This window comes from Erinaceus europaeus, chromosome 7 (assembly GCF_950295315.1).
Source record: "Erinaceus europaeus chromosome 7, mEriEur2.1, whole genome shotgun sequence".
In the NCBI taxonomy this organism is placed as follows: Eukaryota; Metazoa; Chordata; class Mammalia; order Eulipotyphla; family Erinaceidae; genus Erinaceus; species Erinaceus europaeus.
The window spans coordinates 128,210,971-128,229,172 of NC_080168.1; the positions used below are offsets into that span (position 1 = coordinate 128,210,971).

General features: G+C 43.7%; 1 protein-coding gene and 1 long non-coding RNA gene across 6 annotated transcripts in view; one reads left to right on the forward strand and one right to left on the reverse strand.

Moving 5' to 3' along the window:
- The window catches only part of LOC132539532 (uncharacterized protein C3orf20-like), a 56,588-nt gene that overhangs the window by 7,964 nt on the left and 30,422 nt on the right, over positions 1-18,202 (reverse strand). For all 3 annotated transcript variants that reach the window (XM_060195565.1, XM_060195563.1, XM_060195564.1), the window contains exons 6-8: positions 17,500-17,722; positions 14,108-14,393; positions 4,000-4,116 (exon numbers count right to left, since the gene is read on the reverse strand). In XM_060195565.1, coding sequence (XP_060051548.1) covers positions 4,000-4,116; positions 14,108-14,393; positions 17,500-17,722 — 626 coding nt within the window. The remainder of the gene's footprint in view (positions 1-3,999; positions 4,117-14,107; positions 14,394-17,499; positions 17,723-18,202) is intronic.
- LOC132539535 (uncharacterized) lies at positions 972-17,748 on the forward strand. Of its 3 annotated transcripts, none has more exons than XR_009550883.1 (3): positions 972-1,552; positions 1,917-2,703; positions 17,640-17,748. It is a non-coding gene; the product is annotated as an uncharacterized LOC132539535 (long non-coding RNA). The 3 variants fall into 3 exon arrangements; XR_009550884.1 differs by having other exon boundaries at positions 2,561-2,703; XR_009550882.1 differs by having other exon boundaries at positions 2,574-2,703.

Genomic DNA, 18,202 nt, shown 5'->3' on the forward strand with positions numbered 1-18,202 from the left:
CAGTTTTCTCATTCAAAGTCATATACATGAAATGGTAGAACCAATATCCTCACCACATCTAAAAGATGCTGGCATTTAGCTGTTAAACAAGGATCCCCGTTGGAGCCTCGCCCCTCTGCTCCCCAGGTCTGCAGGTGTCTATCTTTGTCCTCCCCTCCTCTCTCCATTTCTCTCTGTCCTATCCAACAATAACAACAATAATAACAGCAACGATAAATAACAAAGGCAACAAAAACGGGAAGAAAAAAAAAAGAACTTAGGAAAACTGCCTGGTGGGTACATACATTTCATAACAAACATCTAAGTGATCACAGAGCACCTGCATTTGGAAACCGGTATTTGGGTTTTGGATAAGTGTGCATCTCTTCCCTCCTCAACCCCCAGCCGCTTTCTCTTTTCAGTGAATACCATCTTTGCGTCACAGAACAGGATATGCAGGTTTGAGATTGCTGTGGAGGAGAATGCTTCCCGCTAAGGTGAATCACAGAAAAATCATTTTTTTCCCTACCCAGGCATTATCCCATAAATCCTGTGAAGGGGTCAGGGGCAGGGAAAGAGTCCAAGGCTATGCCTATGCACAATATCACCACTGAGTGGTCTCCCTGCTCTCTGCCTTTTCTCTTCCCTCTCCTCCCAACACCTCTTCTCTCCTCCCCTCTTCCACTCCCGCCGGTGCTCCCATGTAGAGCTGGGAGAGTATCTTTTATACCATGCAAGAGATCCCAGCAGCATATGAGAGCTGCAGGGGAAGCTCCACAGACAATGGAGCAGTGATGTAGTGGCCTCCATCTGACTGAAAGTTACAAAGAAAACCGGCGTAGGAGTGGTGAAATCAGGCACACTGGAGGGAATGTGATGTGATGGATTCTATCATTCCCTCTCTTGTACTGCTCAGTGCAATAGCTGTTCTTGATTCTCTATTCCTCTTCTTGAAGATAATGTTGTGCCATGACAGATAGAATAATGTAAAAGCATAATGGGGTAGTTTGGAGAGAAAGTTTCACATAGATCACCTTGTCTGTTTTCAGAGCCCTGAGAACACACATTCCCACACCTCCACATGCATATGAGCCTAGGTTAAGGACCAGCCCAGTACATCTTGGTAAACAGCTGAAATGAATTTTCAAACCAGTTTCCACAAAACTCTTCGCAAGCTCTCTGCCTTTGTTAATTTATCGGAAAAGTACATGTTCTTTTATTATGGACAACCATGGCCATTTTCCATACCACTCTGCCCAAAGCAGCCCAGTAAGGAAACATCAGAACAATTAATTCTTCCCCTCACATTTTCTCTTGAAAGACAAAGAAAACAGAATCATTCTGCCAGGAAGAAAGCTGAGCCAGTCCCCATAGGCCTCAGAATGACGTCTGCTGGTAGTCTTAGTCTTTCTCACAGACTTGCCGGCCTCAGAACAAAGTCCATTTATTTCTGATGTGTTGGTACTGTCAGCCAGCGGACACACAGATAGGCAGGCGGGGGTCTCAGCCTTGGTTTTGCTTTGCTGGCCTGAGGATGACAGCCACTGCTTGAACAGGAACTTGTTTGTTTTAGGTAAACATGAATAATTGTCAATATTCTTTTACGGGGGGGGGGGTCTTCTGATAAGCCTTCAGTTTAGATTTCACAGATGAGTATGCCTTTAGGACTACAAATGTTCTCATTTTGTTAGTGCTTCTCCCCCCAAAGTCCCCAGGAAAGTTATAGGAAGCATATACACTAGCCTTCCAAGACCCTTAAGATCAAACAGGCCAGTGTGAGTATGGTAAAAAAAAAAAAAAAAAAAAAAAGTATATATATATATATATTCTCTATTGGTGGGATTAATGGTAATGGTTCACAGTCAACAGTAAAGTGCAATCGTTTGCACATGTGTAACATTTCCCACTTTTCCATATAACAATCCCACTCCCTCTAGGTCCTCCTGTGACGTCGTGATATCTGAATAGCTGTCAGGTTCTAGGGAAAGGTTTCTCTAACGCCGAATGAGACTCATTGTTCATAGCTACAGTGAGGCTGTACTGAATACACGTTTTTGTGTGCGTATACATGGCTGAAAAGCTGAGGTCACTTATTCAACTTACTGTGGTGAGTTCAGTGGGTGATTTACTCTTGCCTTCTCTTTTTAGCACATTTAGACCTGAACACAGATAGTCTCCATCCCATCTCATTTATCCTAACTTCTTTTTTCTTTCTTCATTCATCCTTTCCTTTTTTTTTTTTCTCTCCTTCTCCTTCTTCTTCTTTTATTGCTTCCAGGGTTGTTGCTAGGGCTCAGGACCCCCTGCACAATGAAGCCACTTATCTTGGTGGCCATTTTTTCCTTTTGTTCCTCCCTGCCTTCATTTTATTAGCTAGGACAGAGAGAAATTGAGATTGGGAAGCGAGAGAGAGAGAGAGGGAGAGAAAGAGAGACACCTACAGACCTGCTTTACTGCTCATGAAGCGGCCCAGCCCCTGCAGGCGGGCATGAGGTCTTGAATCCGGGTCCTTGTGCCTGCTCATGTGTGTACTCAACCAGATGTTCCACCATCTGGCTTAAAATGAAATTTTATTTCAAAGTGCTCTTCCCTAGGCTGACACTGACCTGAAGCTCTGGCTTGCCATCAACTTGCACAGTACTGGCGTTGACCATGTCCAGAATGGGGACACCATGACCGCGTGGACTCCCAGAGGAGATGCAGAATCCCAGGCCGCTCGTGATGGTGATGGTGATGGTGATGGTGTTCATGCTTGGGGAGGCCACAGCAGCGACAGTCACAGGGTGGAGGGCTCTCCCTTGAGGGCGGCACTGACCTCCCTGTCTCATTCAGCTCAATGTCTTCATTTTCTTTCCTTTCTTCCCTCCTCTCTTGTTTTTAAATGGTTGTTAATTTTATTTGTTATTGGATAGAGACAGAAGTTGAGAGAGAAAGGGGAGACAGAGAGGAAGAGAGACAGACAGACACCTGCAGACCTGCTTCACCGCCTGGGAAGCGACTCCCCTGCAGGTGGGGAGCCGGGGGCTCAAACCGGGATCCTTACGCCGGTCCCTGCGCTTTGCGCCACGTGCGCTTAACCCGCTGCGCTGCCGCCCGACTTCCTCTCCCCTCCTTTCTTTTTGCCCTCCACGTTTCTTTTTCCTTCTTCCTTCTTTTTCTTTTCTTTTTTAATCCTTAGCAGCCAGTACATTGTTTGGTACACAGCAGATAATCAATAGCTGCTTATTGATTTTAGAAATTAGTGGAAGGTGTGGTCCGGGAGGTGGCGCAGTGATAAAGCATCAAACTTCAAGCATGAGGTCCTGAGTTCAATCCCCGGCAGCACATGTACCAGAGTGATGTCTGGCTTTTTCTCTCTCCTCCTATGTTTCTCATTAATAGATATTTATTAATATTTAAGAAAAGAAATTAGTGGAAGGGGATTAACATTAAGTGCTTACAATGTGCTAGGAACTGAGACAAGTCTATCATGTCAGTGAAACTCTACATTGAACTGGTCATCACTTCTCCCTTTGTAAGGGAAGAAACTGGCTCAGAAAGCTTAACATTAATTTAGTTTTCCGAATGCCACACAGCAAACAAATAGAGCAAATTTTAGTTTCAGGTCTATTTTCCACTATACCATATTATTACTATTATATATATGTATTTCTTTTACCAGAGCACTGCTCAGCTCTGGCATATGGTGGTTCAAGGGATTGAACCTGGGACTTTGGAGCGTCAGGCATGAAAATCTGTTTGCATAACCATTATGCTATCTACCCCTGCCCTATTACTATTATTTTTAAAGAATTTATTTATTTACTCATGAGAAAGATAGGAGAAAGAGAGAATCAAACATCACTCTGGTATATATGCTGCCGGGGATTAAACTCAGGACGTCAAGGCTGAGAGTCCAGTGCTTTATCCACTATGCCACCTTCCAGACCACAATCTTCTGTGCACGCTATGAATGACCAAATCATGCAAGGGTCATCCACAACAGCTGGTTAAAAGATTCATATATCTCAAAGCACGTACCAAAAAAATTCCTGGGACAACATTGTGTCTTTCAACCAGAAGCGGACTCTTGCCACCGGTAAATTTAGATGCAGAGATGATGCTGTATTTTAAAAGTCGAAAGGAATCCAAACGACTCTAAGAAAGAAAAAGTCGTCAAAATATTAAAACCTAAGTTTGCAGTTCTTCTGCTCCACTCAGCAACATTCGTATCTTTGAACCAAAATTTCTAGACTATCAGCAGATCCCATAAACTGCTTCAGAAGCTCACCAAACACTCGACTGCTAAGGCCAGCAAGCATTTTCATGTGTGTGTTTAATATTAATGGACCTTTGTATAACATCTGAAATTACTGAATAATTCCTCCTTTCCAAACTTTCTTGAGCTTCTGTGCTCCCTCTCCTGTGTTTTCTTCCTATGTAGCTAGAGTTTCCATGATAGCCTTAGTTAGGCATAAGCTGTTCTCTGCGTGAACCATAAATACTTGTTGTCCTAAACTCTCTAGTCTTGTGGCCAGGGACATAGCTTGGCTGGTAGATCATGGGACTTGCATGCCTGAGGTTCCCAGTTTGAACCCTGATACCACATGTACCTGAGAGATGCTGGAGTTTCTCTCCCTCACGTGAAAAGTCTCTACCCTATATGAAATAAGTCTCTGTAAAGTTTCCAATCTTGCCTCCTATATTAACTTTCTTTACTTTCTGAATAACCTAACTTTAATTGCTATGTATGTCTATCAGATGTCTTCTCAAAAAAATCTCTCCTTTGAATGCCAGACCTATAGGTTGAATTGTGTACTATTAAAAAAATGTATTTATTTATTTACTTACATACTTATAAGAGATGGGGAGGGGGGTGTTGGGCAGTATGCCAGCTCCCCTCTGCTCCACTGCTGAACGCTGTGGTCTATTTACATAACCACTGTTTTACCTGAGAACCACCCTGCCTGCAGGACACTGGTTTAATCCCCACTGGTTCGCACTCTCTGTCCCCTCTCCTCCTCACACCCTGTTTTCCATCACTAGTCTGCACTCTTTTTTCGTTCCACCCTCTCTGTGTCACACCCTGTTTTCCACCCAACTGTTTCCTTCTCGGCGAGTATAAATACAGTTGCTCTTCTGATTAAACGTTGAATTGCCTTCCGGCTCTGAGAGTCCCAGAGTCTCTCTCCTGCGATGCTAGCCCAGCATGAGTTCCTGATCCCTCTCCCACGCAGCAGCCTAGGTTGGCTCCAGTCGAGTTCTCTCCAAGCCAGAGAGCACACGGTCGGGAAGAAGCACCCTCAGGCTCTCCCGGCAGGGGGTCGGGTGGTGGCACACTTGATAGAAAACACACATTACTGGGGCTGGGCAAGCACTCTGGGTTAAGCATACAAAGTGCAAGGGTCCTAGTTTGAGCCCCCGGCTCCCCACCTGCAGGGGAGTCTCTTCACAGGCGGTAAAACAGGTCTGCAGGTGTCTGTCTTTCTCTCCCCCTCTGCCTTCTCCTCCCCTCTTGATTTCTCTCTGTCCTATGCAGCAACAACAGTAACCACAAGAATAACTACAAAAACAATGGTTAAAAGATGGCCACCAGGAGCAGTGGATTCATAGTGCAGGCACTGAATCCCAGTGATAACCCTGGAGGCAAAAAAAAAAAAAAGAAAGAAAGAAAGAAAGAAAGAGAAAAAGAAAGCACATATTACCATGCACAGAGATGCAGGTTTAAGCCTCTTGTTCCCACCTGCAAGAAGCTTCATGAGTGTTGTAGCAGTGCTGCAAGTGTCTCTCTGTCTCTCTCCTTTCCTGTCTCCTCATTGACTCTCAATTTCTATCACTATTATAAATAAATAATAATAATAATAAGCACTGTAAGGGGGGGAGAGATAAGCAGAGCATCACTCTGGAACTTGCATTATCAGGGATCAAATTCAGGATCTCATGCCTGAGAGTCCAACGCTTTATCCACTGGACTGCCTCTCCCCTCCCCTCCTCTTCCCCCTCTCTCTCCTCTCCCTCCCCGTCTCCCTCTCTTTCCTTCTCTCTCTCCCTCTCCTTCACTCTTCTTTTCTCTCCCTTTCCCTTACCTTCTACAACTTTCTTTTAAGATTTATTTGTTTTCGTGAGACAGAGACCAAAGTATTGCTCACCACAGTGCTGGCATATATGATGCTGGGGATTGAACCTGGGACCTCAGGCACAGAAGGCCTATCTATACTCCACTGCTGAGTGATTTCCCTGGCTTGAATTGCCTATGTCTTGATATCTCCAGTTTGATGTCACTCGGGGAACTTCAATTCAACCTGTTTGAGTTTTTTCTTCAAATGTACCCCTACTGAATAAATAATGGTTATGAATTCTTTGCCACTTTATCCACTGAGAGATATGAGTCTACTTTCTTTTCCCTTGAATCTTGGCTGGCCTTGTGGCAGGCTTTGAGCAAAGAATACTGAATAATTTAAGCATTCTCTAGCTTCCATCTACATCCCAGGGAACACTCCTCTAAACAAGGATGCCATGTTGTGAGGAGACTGAAGCAGCTTTCGTGAGGAGAACAGAGACCCCTGGCCAATAGCTAGAAGTGAGCTCACTAAAGACAGCAGGCCACCTGCCAGCCAGCGATGTGAATAAGACTATTTCTTTTTCTTTTGCCTCCAGGGTTATTGCTGGGTCTCAGTGCCTGCATAAATCCACTGCTCCTGGAGGCCATGTTTCCCCCCTTTTGTTGCCCTTATTGTTGTAGCCTTGTTGTCATTATTATTGTTGTTGATGTCATTCGTTCGTTGTTGGATAGGACAGAGAGAAATGGAGAGAGGAGGGGAAGACAGAGGGGGGGAGAGAAAGACAGACACCTGCAGACCTGCTTCATGGCCTGTGAAGCGACTCCCCTGCAGGTGGGGAGCCAGGGGCTCAAACCGGGATCCTTTTGCCGGTCCTTGCGCTTTGCACCAGGTGCGCTTAACCCGCTGCGCTACCGCCCAACCCTCTAGAGACAATTCTTGAATCCTCCAGCTGGACTCAAACTGACCCCAGTCAGTGTTACATGAGGAACAGTTAAACCATTCCTGATAAGCCCTGTGCAGGGTTGTAAGCAGACATGTAGTTGTTGTTTTAAGATCCTCTTAAGTTTTGGGGTGGCCTACTGGGCAGTAACAGAGAACAGACATTGTTTTCAGTCTCCTGATTAGAGAGAAAGAGCGTTACCCTGGCATATGTGGTGCCACGGGTTAAAAGTCACGACATTTTACAGGAAGCTCCCCTGCTCTACCACTGGGTCACTTCCCTGGCCACAAGAATAGACATTTCTTTGTTTTGCTTATAAGATTTATTCATTTTTGAGAGAGGAGAGGAAGAACCAGAACATCACTCTGGTATATGTAATGCCAGGGATTAACTCAGAGGGCCTCATGCTTGAGGGTCCATTGTTTAAGCCACTGTGCCACCCCACAAGTGATAACAACAGACACTTCTTATCTTCCTTATTAGGAATGTCCCATCTCAAAAAAGGGTACTGCCATTCTTCTAATTGTATTCCACACACCCCTTTCTTGATCTAAAAGTATTTTTTTAAGAATTTATTTATTTATGAGAAAGATAGGGGGAGACAGAGAGAGAGAGAGAGAGAGAGAGAGAGAAAGAACCAGACATCACTCTGGTACATGTGCTGCCAGGGATTGAACTTGGGACCTCGGGACCTCATGCTTGAGAGTCCAATGCTTTATCTGCTACGCCAACTCCCAGACCACTAAAAGCTTTTTTTAAAAAATGAATGAATGGGGGGCCAGGAAGTGGCATACCTGACAGATTACACACACTGCTATGCACAAGGCCCCTGGTTCAAGCCCCTAATCCCCACCTACAGGGGGGGAGAGAAGCTTCACATGCAGTGAGACAGTGCTGACGGTGTCTTTCTCTTTCACTCTCTATTTCTATCTCTATCAGAAAAGAAACTAAAAGGAAAAAAAAATTTTTTTTCCTTTTGGTGTGTGTGTCTGTCTGTGTGTGTATGTGTCTGTAATAGTGCAACCCTCGTGCAGGCATCTATCCCAGCAATAACCCTGGTGTGTGTGTGTGTGTGTGTGTGTGTGTGTGTGTGTGAGAGAGAGAGAGAGAGAGAGAGAGAGAGAGAAATGAAAAGAGAGGGGGGAAAAAACAAACCAATAAGCCCAGGAGCAAGGGAATCATGCATGCTCAAGGTATCACAACCAAAAGAAACAAAAAAGTGTTGAAGGTAAATGCTGTTATATAGAAGAGGTTTCTCAGCTCAAATGGTTATGTGGAATGAATTCTGAGAAAAAGAGAAAGAAGAAAGAAAGAAAGAAAGAAAGAAAGAAAGAGAGAAAGAAAGAAAGAAAGAGAGAGAGAGAAAGAGAGAGGGGAAAAAAGATCCAGTGAGGTTCAGTAATGTCAGGCACACATCTGCCATGGGTGCAGAATGGGGAGGGGGCTGCAAGCTGGTGTTTAACACTCCTGTCCTCTGGTTCTGGCAAAGCAAGCATAAAAGTGAACTGTGCGGGGCTGTGCTGGCTCAGCGGGTTAAGTGAACATGGCCATGCAAAGCACAAGGACTGGAGTAAGGATCCGAGTTGGAGCCCCCGGCTCCCCACCTGCAGGAGAATCACTTCACAGGCGGTGAAGCAGGTCTGCAGGTGTCTGTCTTTCTCTCCCCATCTCTGTCTTCCCCTCCTCTCTCCATTTCTCTCTGTCTTAGTCAATAGCAACAACAGTAACAACATCAAGAGCAACAACACGGAGAAAATGGCCTCCAGGAGCAGTGGATTCCTAGTGCAGTCACGAAGCCCCAGCTATAACAGTGGAGACAAAAAAAAAAAAAAAAAGTACTGTGTATTTACAAACAGACAAAAGAAATTTAAGATGATAGAATTCAGAATGAGATACATCAGAAAAGGTAACAGCAGCGGAGGCGGAGCTACTACGAGCAGCAGATCGCTTTCTCTCCTCTCCTCTCCTCTCCCGGATCAACTAGGAATACCAAAGGAGACCACCCGGACCGAAACAAGACAGGACTAGAATGACCACAGAAACCCAGTAAATCACCCGTGAGTACAAACACACGTGGCTGGTGACAGAGAGGAGAGAGGGGCCTAAGGAGAGATTAAGTGACTGCTCACAGTTCAACAGTTTGTCAGTGGAGACACCACCTCCAGTCTGCTCCACCAACAAGGGGACAGCTGAAGGGAGGAAAGGACTCCCCAGAGACTCACCAAGTGCAACTCTGAGTCTCCATTGCTACTACCCTCAGAATCTGGAGCAGCAACAGGGAGGGACACCAGGGTACAGAGATCTAACCGGGAAACTCAGGAGAAGACCTATACCTCGGTGGCATAGCTGAGGGGCTGTGAAAGTCTCTTTGCATAACCACTGGATTATCTCTGCCACACCCTGCTTTATCTCTTGGTCAGGAGTCAGTGATTAAGCTAAGAAGCCTATTGATAGTTTAAAAGCCCTCAGGCTCCCATAGCCTACAGGGGGAAAAAAAAAGGCTTTTACACCATATAACTCCAACTCAGGGATTGAAAAAACTGTTAACTTATATAAAATGATTAAAACAACAAGAAAAAATATTGGAGACTCGAACCAGGACAAGAGTCCAGCTAAAAGTCCTCCAGAGGGTGAAGCACAAAACAACGAGTTCAACATCCAAACATTAGCTAAGGAAATAATAACAGGAGTGAGTAAAGAATTTGAAAAAATTGTAATCAGAAATGCAGGAACAACAAATGAGAATATGGAAGAAAATTCTAATTATCTCATGGTTATTAGAGAGCTGAAAGCTGAAATCGCTGAGCTAAGAAGGCAACTAGCTGAACAAGCTAAAACAGTATCAGAGCAGGGCAACAAAATAGATGAACTCCAGAAAGCAGTAGAGGGCAGAGAGAATAGAATCAATGAGGCTGAAGACAGAATTAGCAAGATTGAGGATGAATTAGAGACAACTAAAAAAGAAGTAAGAGATCTCAAAAAGAGATTAAGAGATGCTGAAAACAACAACAGAGTCCTATGGGATGACTTCAAAAGAAACAATATACGCATTATTGGCTTACCAGAGGAAGAAAGAGAAGGAGAGGAAGAAAGTGTTCTCCAGGCCATAATAGCTGAAAATTTCTCTAGTCTAGACAACACCAAAGACATAATGATTCAAGAAGCCCAGAGGGTCCCAAACAGAATTAACCCAGACCTAAAGACACCAAGACATGTCATACTTAGATTGGAAAGGAATAAGGATAAAGAAAGGATCCTCAAGGCTGCAAGAGAAAAACAAAGAGTCACCTACAAAGGAAAACCCATAAGATTAGCAGCAGACTTCTCCATACAAACACTACAGGCCAGAAGAGAATGGCAAGATATCTATCGAGTGCTCAATGAGAAAGGCTTTCAGCCAAGAATACTATATCCTGCTAGATTGTCATTCAGACTAGATGGAAGCATCAAAACCTTCTCAGACAAGCAACAGTTGAAGGAAGCAACCATCACCAAGCCTGCCCTGAAAGAAGTTCTGAAAGGTCTCCTATAAACAACCAGACCACCACAAATAGGACATATATCAAAACACTCTAAAACTCTACAAAATACAACATCCCTTTATGATCAAAACAGTACAAAAAATAGGAATAGATGGAAAATTCCTGAAGATAGTGGAGTCTATATATAGCAAACCTACAGTCAACATAATACTCAATGGTGAAAAACTGGAAGCATTTCCCCTCAGATCAGGTACTAGACAGGGCTGCCCACTATCACCATTACTATTCAACATAGTGTTGGAAGTTCTTGCCATAGCAATCAGGCAGGAGCAAGGAATTAAAGGCATACAGATTGGAAGAATAAGATAAGGAAGTCAAACTCTCCTTATTTGCAGATGACATGATAGTATACATGGAAAAACCTAAGGAATCCAGCAAGAAGCTTTTGGAAATCATCAGGCAATACAGTAATGTGTCAGGCTATAAAATTAACATTCAAAAGTCAGTGGCATTCCTCTATGCAAACACTAAGAAGAAATTGAAATTCAGAAATCAGTTCCTTTTTCTATAGCAACAAAAACAATAAAATATCTAGGAATAAACCTAACCAAAGAAGTGAAAGACTTGTATACTGAAAATTATGAGTCACTACTCAAAGAAATTGAAAAAGACACAAAGAAGTGGAAAGATATTCCATGTTCATGGGTTGGAAGAATTAACATCATCAAAATGAATATATTACCCAGAGCCATCTACAAATTTAATGCTATCCCCATCAAGATCCCAAGCACATTTTTTAGGAGAATAGAAAAAATGTTACAAATGTTTATCTGGAACCAGAAAAGACCTAGAATTGCCAAAACAATCTTGAGAAAAAAGAACAGAACCGGAGACATCACACTGCCAGATCTCAAACTGTATTATATGGCCATTGTCATCAAAACTGCTTGGTACTGGAACATGAACAGACACACTGACCAGTGGAATAGAATTGAGAGCCCAGAAATGAGGCCCCACACGTATGGACATCTAATCTTTGACAAAGGTGCCCAGACTATTACATGGGGGAAGCAGAGTCTCTTCAACAAATGGTGTTGGAAACAATGGGTTGAAACATGCAGAAGAATGAAACTGAATCACTGTATTTCACCAAATACAAAAGTAAATTCCAAGTGGATCAAGGACTTGTATGTTAGACCAGAAACTATCAGATACTTAGAGGAAAATATTGGCAGAACTTTTTTCCGCATAAATTTTAAAGACATTTTCAATGAAACGAATCCAATTACAAGGAAGACTAAGGCAAGTATAAACCTATGGGACTACATCAAATTAAAAAGCTTCTTCACAGCAAATCAAGAGACCCCTCAAAGAATGGGAGAAGATCTTTACATGCCATACATCAGATAAGAGTTTAATAACCAACATATATAAAGAGCTTGCCAGATTCAACAACAAGACAACAAATAACCCCATCCAAAAATGGGGGGAGGACTTGGACAGAATATTCACCACAGAAGAGATCCAAAAGGCCGAGAAACACATGAAAAAATGCTCCAAGTCTCTGATTGTCAGAGAAATGCAAATCAAGACAACAATGAGATATCACTTCACTCCTGTGAGAATGTCACACATCAGAAAAGGTAACAGCAGCAAATGCTGGAGAGGTGTGGGGTCAAAGGAACCCTCCTGCACTGCTGGTGGGAATGTCAATTGGTCCAACCTCTGTGGAGAACAGTCTGGAGAACTCTCAGAAGGCTAGAAATGGACCTACCCTATGACCCTGCAATTCCCCTCCTGGGGATATATCCTAAGGAACCCAACACATCCATCCAAAAAAAATCTGTGTACACATATGTTCTCGGCAGCACAATTTGTAATAGCCAAAACTTGGAAGCAACCCAGGTGTCCAACAACAGATGAGTGGCTGAGCAAGTTGTGGTATATATACACAATGGAATACTACTCAGCTGTAAAAAATGGTGACTTCACCGTTTTCAGCCGATCTTGGATGGACCTTGAAAAAATCATGTTGAGTGAAATAAGTCAGAAACATAAGGATGAATATGGGATGATCTCACTCTCAGGCCGAAGTTGAAAAACAAGATTAGAAAAGAAAACACAAGTCGAACCTGAAATGGAATTGGAGTATTACACCAAAGTAAAAGACTCTGGGGTGGGTGGGTGGGTGGGGAGAATACAGGTCCATGAAAAATTATGAATGAAATAGTGGGGGTTGTATTGTTAAATGGGAATCTGGGGAATGTTATGCATGTAAAAAAAAAAAAAAGAAGAAGTAGAAACGCAAAGCAGAAATTGACTGAGTTTGGAGTATGGCACCAAAGTAAGAAAGCAGAAGTACACTAGAGTTTGCAGTGAGTACCTCCCTAATACTTCCTCTCCACTTTTCCAAGCTTTGGGTCCATGATTGCTCAACAATTTGTTTGGCTTTGTATGTTAACTCTCTTTTCAGTCACCAGGTTCCAGGTGTCATCAGGATGCTGGCCAGACTTCCCTGGATTGAAGACCCCACCAATATGTCCTGGAGCTCAGCTTCCCCAGAGACCCACCCTACTAGGAAAAGAGAGAGGCAGACTGGGAGTATGGACTGACCAGTCAACGCCCATGTTCAGCGGGGAAGCAATTACAGAAGCCAGATCTTCTACCTTCTGCATCCCACAATGACCCTGGGTCCATGCTCCCAGAGGGATAGAGAATGGGAAAGCTATCGGGGGAGGGGGTGGGATATGGAGATTGGGCGGTGGGAATTGTGTGGAGTTGTACCCCTCCTACCCTATGGTTTTGTTAATTAATCCTTTCTTAAATTAAAAAAAAAAAAAAAAAGAATTCAGAATGATGGGCAGGGATACCATAATGGTTATGCAAAGAGACTCTCATGTCTGAGGCTCCAGAGTCCCAAGACCAATCCCTCCCCATCACCACAAGCCAGAGCTGAGCAGTGCTCTTGACAAATAAATTCAAAATGATGTTTACCTAGGCAGAGTGGCTGAACGAGCTACTGCCTGAAAAGGGGCATGAGAGAAGTGTTTCAGGTTTGGAAATATATACATATTTTACCAGAGCACTGCTCAGCTCTGGCATATGGCAGTGTGGGGAACTGAACCTGAGACTTGAGAGCCTCAGGCATGAAAGCCTCTTTGCATAACCATACCCCCACTCTGGAAATATTTTCTATCCCGAAGTTTAAGTTTTGTTTTTTAACTTTTGGGATCAAACTTTCAAAAGCGGGGGGGGGGGGGTAGATTTTAGAATTTTCCCTTTCAATGCAGCACTGAGGAATGAACCAAGGATCTCAGGCACACGTGATACTGCTGATCAACATGTATGACCCATTAAAAAAAGTCTATATACTTAGAGAAGACAAACAGAGAGAGAGAGAGAGAGAGAGAGAGGTGCCCAAGAACGATTCCACCAGTCACAGAGCTCCCCCTGGTGCTGCCCATAGCGTGCCTACATGGTGCCAGGTCTCAAAGCCAGGTCCTTCTGCAGGATGAGGTGCGTGCTATACCTGGTGACTTTTCCTCAGGGCCCTGGAAATCCGTGTGTGATCCTTTGTGGCTGAGGAAATGTATTCAGATGTAACCTCAAGGAAACATCCAACAAAAGAAAAAAAAAAAAAAGTCCCACATAGCTGTGACACTCACCTCAAAACAGGGCATACGTCTAGATCTATTTAGTTCCCTGTACAGCTTGACCACTTCTCTCATACAGTTGTCCTTTTCCTTAGCTGCAAACACATAAACGATAATGATCTGATCCAAGGAGGTCAGCTGATTGCCTATGAGATAATCATACTCCAGGTCAGTCACTTCCGGGATACTGGAAGCGCTGCATCGGCATTCATCGCCTTCCTTGCCACGCAAGGCCCTCCTCAGCACCACAGGGCAAGCCAGCTGGACTGCGTCCATGCCCAACACGGGGAGAGGGTTTCTAGAAATGCAATGGTTAGAAATCAAGTTGAAAGAACATGACATTTTAAAGTACTAACTTTGGTAAAGCACTAACATTTGATTTCCCAACATCTAATATTCTTGTCAAGTCTTTTCTATGCTATAGGCACCTTTCTCTCTGAAATAACCATAAGCTATGTGTTCAGAGGACTAACAGAACCAAATGATTGCAAGTGACTGACCAGAATGAATGACACTACAACGTTAAATGTGGCCTAGCAAATGTCAGAAGAGTGGGTAAGTTAGTCTATGCCACTTTTTTTTTTTTAACTGCTACTAGGGTTATCACTGGGGATTGGTATTGGCACTGTGAATCCACCGTTGCAGTCATCTCTCCCTTGCCTTTTTTCCCCCTTCTATTTTTATTTGATAGGAAAGAGAGAAACTGAGAAGGGAGGGAGAGATAGAGAGAGAGGGAAATAGAAAGCGAGATACCTGCAGACCTGCTTTACTGCTCTCCACCTTTCCGCCCCCTGCAGGCGGGAAGCAGGGGCTCTAACCCAGGTCCTCCACATGGTAATATGTGCTCCACTGGCTGTGCCATCACCTGGCCCTAGCCTGTGACACGTCCATCCTCTCTTAAACATGGGAAAAGGAGGCTGGGGAAATGCGATGATTTGGCCCAAAACAAGTGGCAGAAGTGGAATTTGGACATGCATGTATTTCTTTTTCTGTCATGACTCTTTACTTACTGACTTCTAAAGACAAAAGGCTAGTACATAGTTCTATGTTGGCTTTATGTCTATTAACAGACTTGATAAACCATGTGACTTGATAGCCAGAATAAAAATCAGAAAGCTGAATTTGGATCCTTTATCTGTCAGTTACTCTGAATGTGACTGTGTTTGTTTTGACTTTTTTCTTCTTTTATAATTTTTTATAATTTTATTTTTGTTTTATTTTCTTTATTTTCCCTTTTGTTACCCTTGTTTTTATTGTTGTTGTAGTTATTGTTGTCTCGTTGTTAGGACAGAGAGAAATGGAAAGAGGAGGGGAAGACAGAGAGGGGGAGAAAAAGATAAGACACCTGCAGACCTGCTTCACTGCCTGTGAAGCGACTCCCCTGCAGGTGGGGGCCGGGGGCTGGAACTGGGATCCTTATGCCGGTCTTTGCACTTTGCGCCATGTGTGCTTAACCTGCTGCGCTACTGCCCGACTCCCTTCACTTTTTTTTTCTATGCTTAACCATTAACATCTTTAGCATAGGGCTCAAGTTTGTGTTTCCACAGTACTGTTAGGGAGGGTTCGAGGCTTATAAAACTAAATTTCATGAATTTAAATTTTAATCCAATAATTTTTATGTAATGCTGAATTAAAAAAAATAAAACATTAAGTAAAATGTTTAATCAAGTAACTGGTATTGACATGCCTAGGTTGGTGGAAGAATGATTTTTTATTATTGTCAGAAGTGAATGTTGGTGGCTAGGTGACAGCACACTCAGGCAAGCATACATGTAACAGTGTGCAAGGACCTGGGTATAAGCCCCTAGCCCTCACCTGCAGGGAGGAAGTTTTATGATCAGTGAAGCAGTGCTGCAGGTGTCCATTTCTCTCTTCTCCCCACCTCCCACTCTCTTTCCTTCTCAATTCCTGTCTCTACCCAAAATAAGTAAATAAATATAGAATATTGAGCTGGGTGGGAAGACAGCACATAGGTTGCTCATCTGACTCAGGCCTCAGGCCCCAGAAGCCCTAGGTTTGCTTCCCAACACCACCACATTCCAGAGATTATCAATATAGTACTCTGATGTGTCCCTCCCTCCCCCCCTTCATAACATGAAATAAATAAATATTTTTTTTACAATTCTGAGGGACCAGGAGATAGTTCACCTGGTAGAGCACACCTTTTGTACTGTGCAAAGACCTGGGTTCAAGTGCCTGTCTACTATAAGGGAGCGTTATAAAGAAGGGAGGCTTCAAGAGTGGAATAGCAGTGTTGTGGTGTCTCTCCTCTGTATTTCTCTCCCTCTTTAAAGATGAAAAAAAAAGACAGAGAGAGAGAGAGAGTTTATCAGGAGCAGGGGATTCGGGATGGTACAAAGCCCCAGTGAAAAACCCAGTCAGAAAAAGTATTAATTAATCTGTGAAAACACTGATTATTGGCTTCTTTGTCTCTGCTGTGAACTTGAGGAACTTATAAATTCCCAGTGGTGCTGGCTAAAGTCATGCATTTAGAACTATCTAGATGTCTCCTCATTCTTCATCCATATATATCTAACACAAATGTTATGTTTCAAAATGTACATTTTCACAGAAAGCTACAAAGGCATAAAAAATTAGGGAAAGGATGTACTGACATGGGCTCATCTGTAAGCGGCCACTCATAGGAACCAGTGTAGCCAGTGAAAGAGCATCACACCACTTATTCTGTGGCTAATTTCTTTCTCTGCTGTCAGTCAGTACTGTATTCACAATGCTCAAAGTCGGTCTCTAAACTGAATACTGCCCTAGTCTCTAGAATATTAATTATTTGACAGTACTCATGCAAAATACTGCACTAGGGGGTCGGCGATGGCACACTGGATTAAGCACACATAGTACAAAGGGCAAGGACCCACTCAAAGATCCTGGTGTGAGCCCCCCCCCGATTTTTAAAAATATTTATTTATTTATTCATTCCCTTTTGTTGCCCTTGCTGTTTTATTGCTGTAGTTATTACTGTTGTTGGTGGTGTCGTCATTGCTGGATAGGACAGCGAGAAATGGAGAGAGGAGGGGAAGACAGAGAGGGGGAGAGAAAGACAGACACCTGCAGACCTGCTTCACCGCCTGTGAAGTGACTCCCCTGCAGGTGGGGAGCCGGGGGCTCGAACCGGGATCCTTATGCTGGTCCTTGTGCTTTGCGCCACATGCGCTCAACCCACTGCACTACGGCCCTACTCCCCCACCCCTCCTGATTTTTAGGAAAGTTTTCACTTGTAGCAGGAAAGTGGTAACATTTTAGCCTGGTGTGCTTAGAAAAAAAAGGATTTTGTGAACAACATAATTCCTTCCTCAGGATTTTTAGGAGGACCCTATGAGTCATCCATCTAAAGCATTTCGGACATAAGACGGACGATGAGTCATTGAGACGAATGAAATGGTTACCGGGGGAACTTCTTGCTCACTGTGGTCTTCTGGATGTAATGGAGAGGTGAAAGCCTGTAGATGCCCTTCAGCTTTAGGAAGGTGTACCTGTACCGGAGGTACTCCCTGCTCTCATCTTTTTCCGTTGCACTTTGTGGCAGAGGAAATTCTGCTGACGGAACTTCTTTCTTGGCCACATCCTGAAGAAACCTGGGAATTCCACAAACGTGTAGCGACTGTAGCCCTGAAATGAAATGTAAATAGAATCTGAAAACTTTTCGTGGGTCACAGTATCTTTTTTTTTATTTTTTTGCCTCCAGGGTTATTGCTGGGCTCGGAGCCTGCACCATGAATCCACTGCTCCTGGAGGCTAATTTTTTCCCCTTTTGTTGCCCTGGTTGTTTTATCGTTGTTGTAGTTATTGCTATTGTTTTTATTGCTGTCGTTGTTGCTGGCTAGGACAGAGAGAAATGGAGAGAGGAGGGGAAGACAGAGAGGGGGAGAGAAAGACAGACACCTGCAGACCTGCTTCACCGCTTGTGAAGCGGCTCCCCTCCAGGTGGGGAGTTGGGGACTTGAACCGGGATCCTTATGCCGGTCCTTGCACTTTGCACCACATGCGCTTAACCCGCTGCACTACAGCCCGACTCCCGGGTCAAGGTATCTTTAGGCTCAACTGTATAGGTTAAGTTCTCTGCAGTAACCTGGACATTCATTTGCCCAC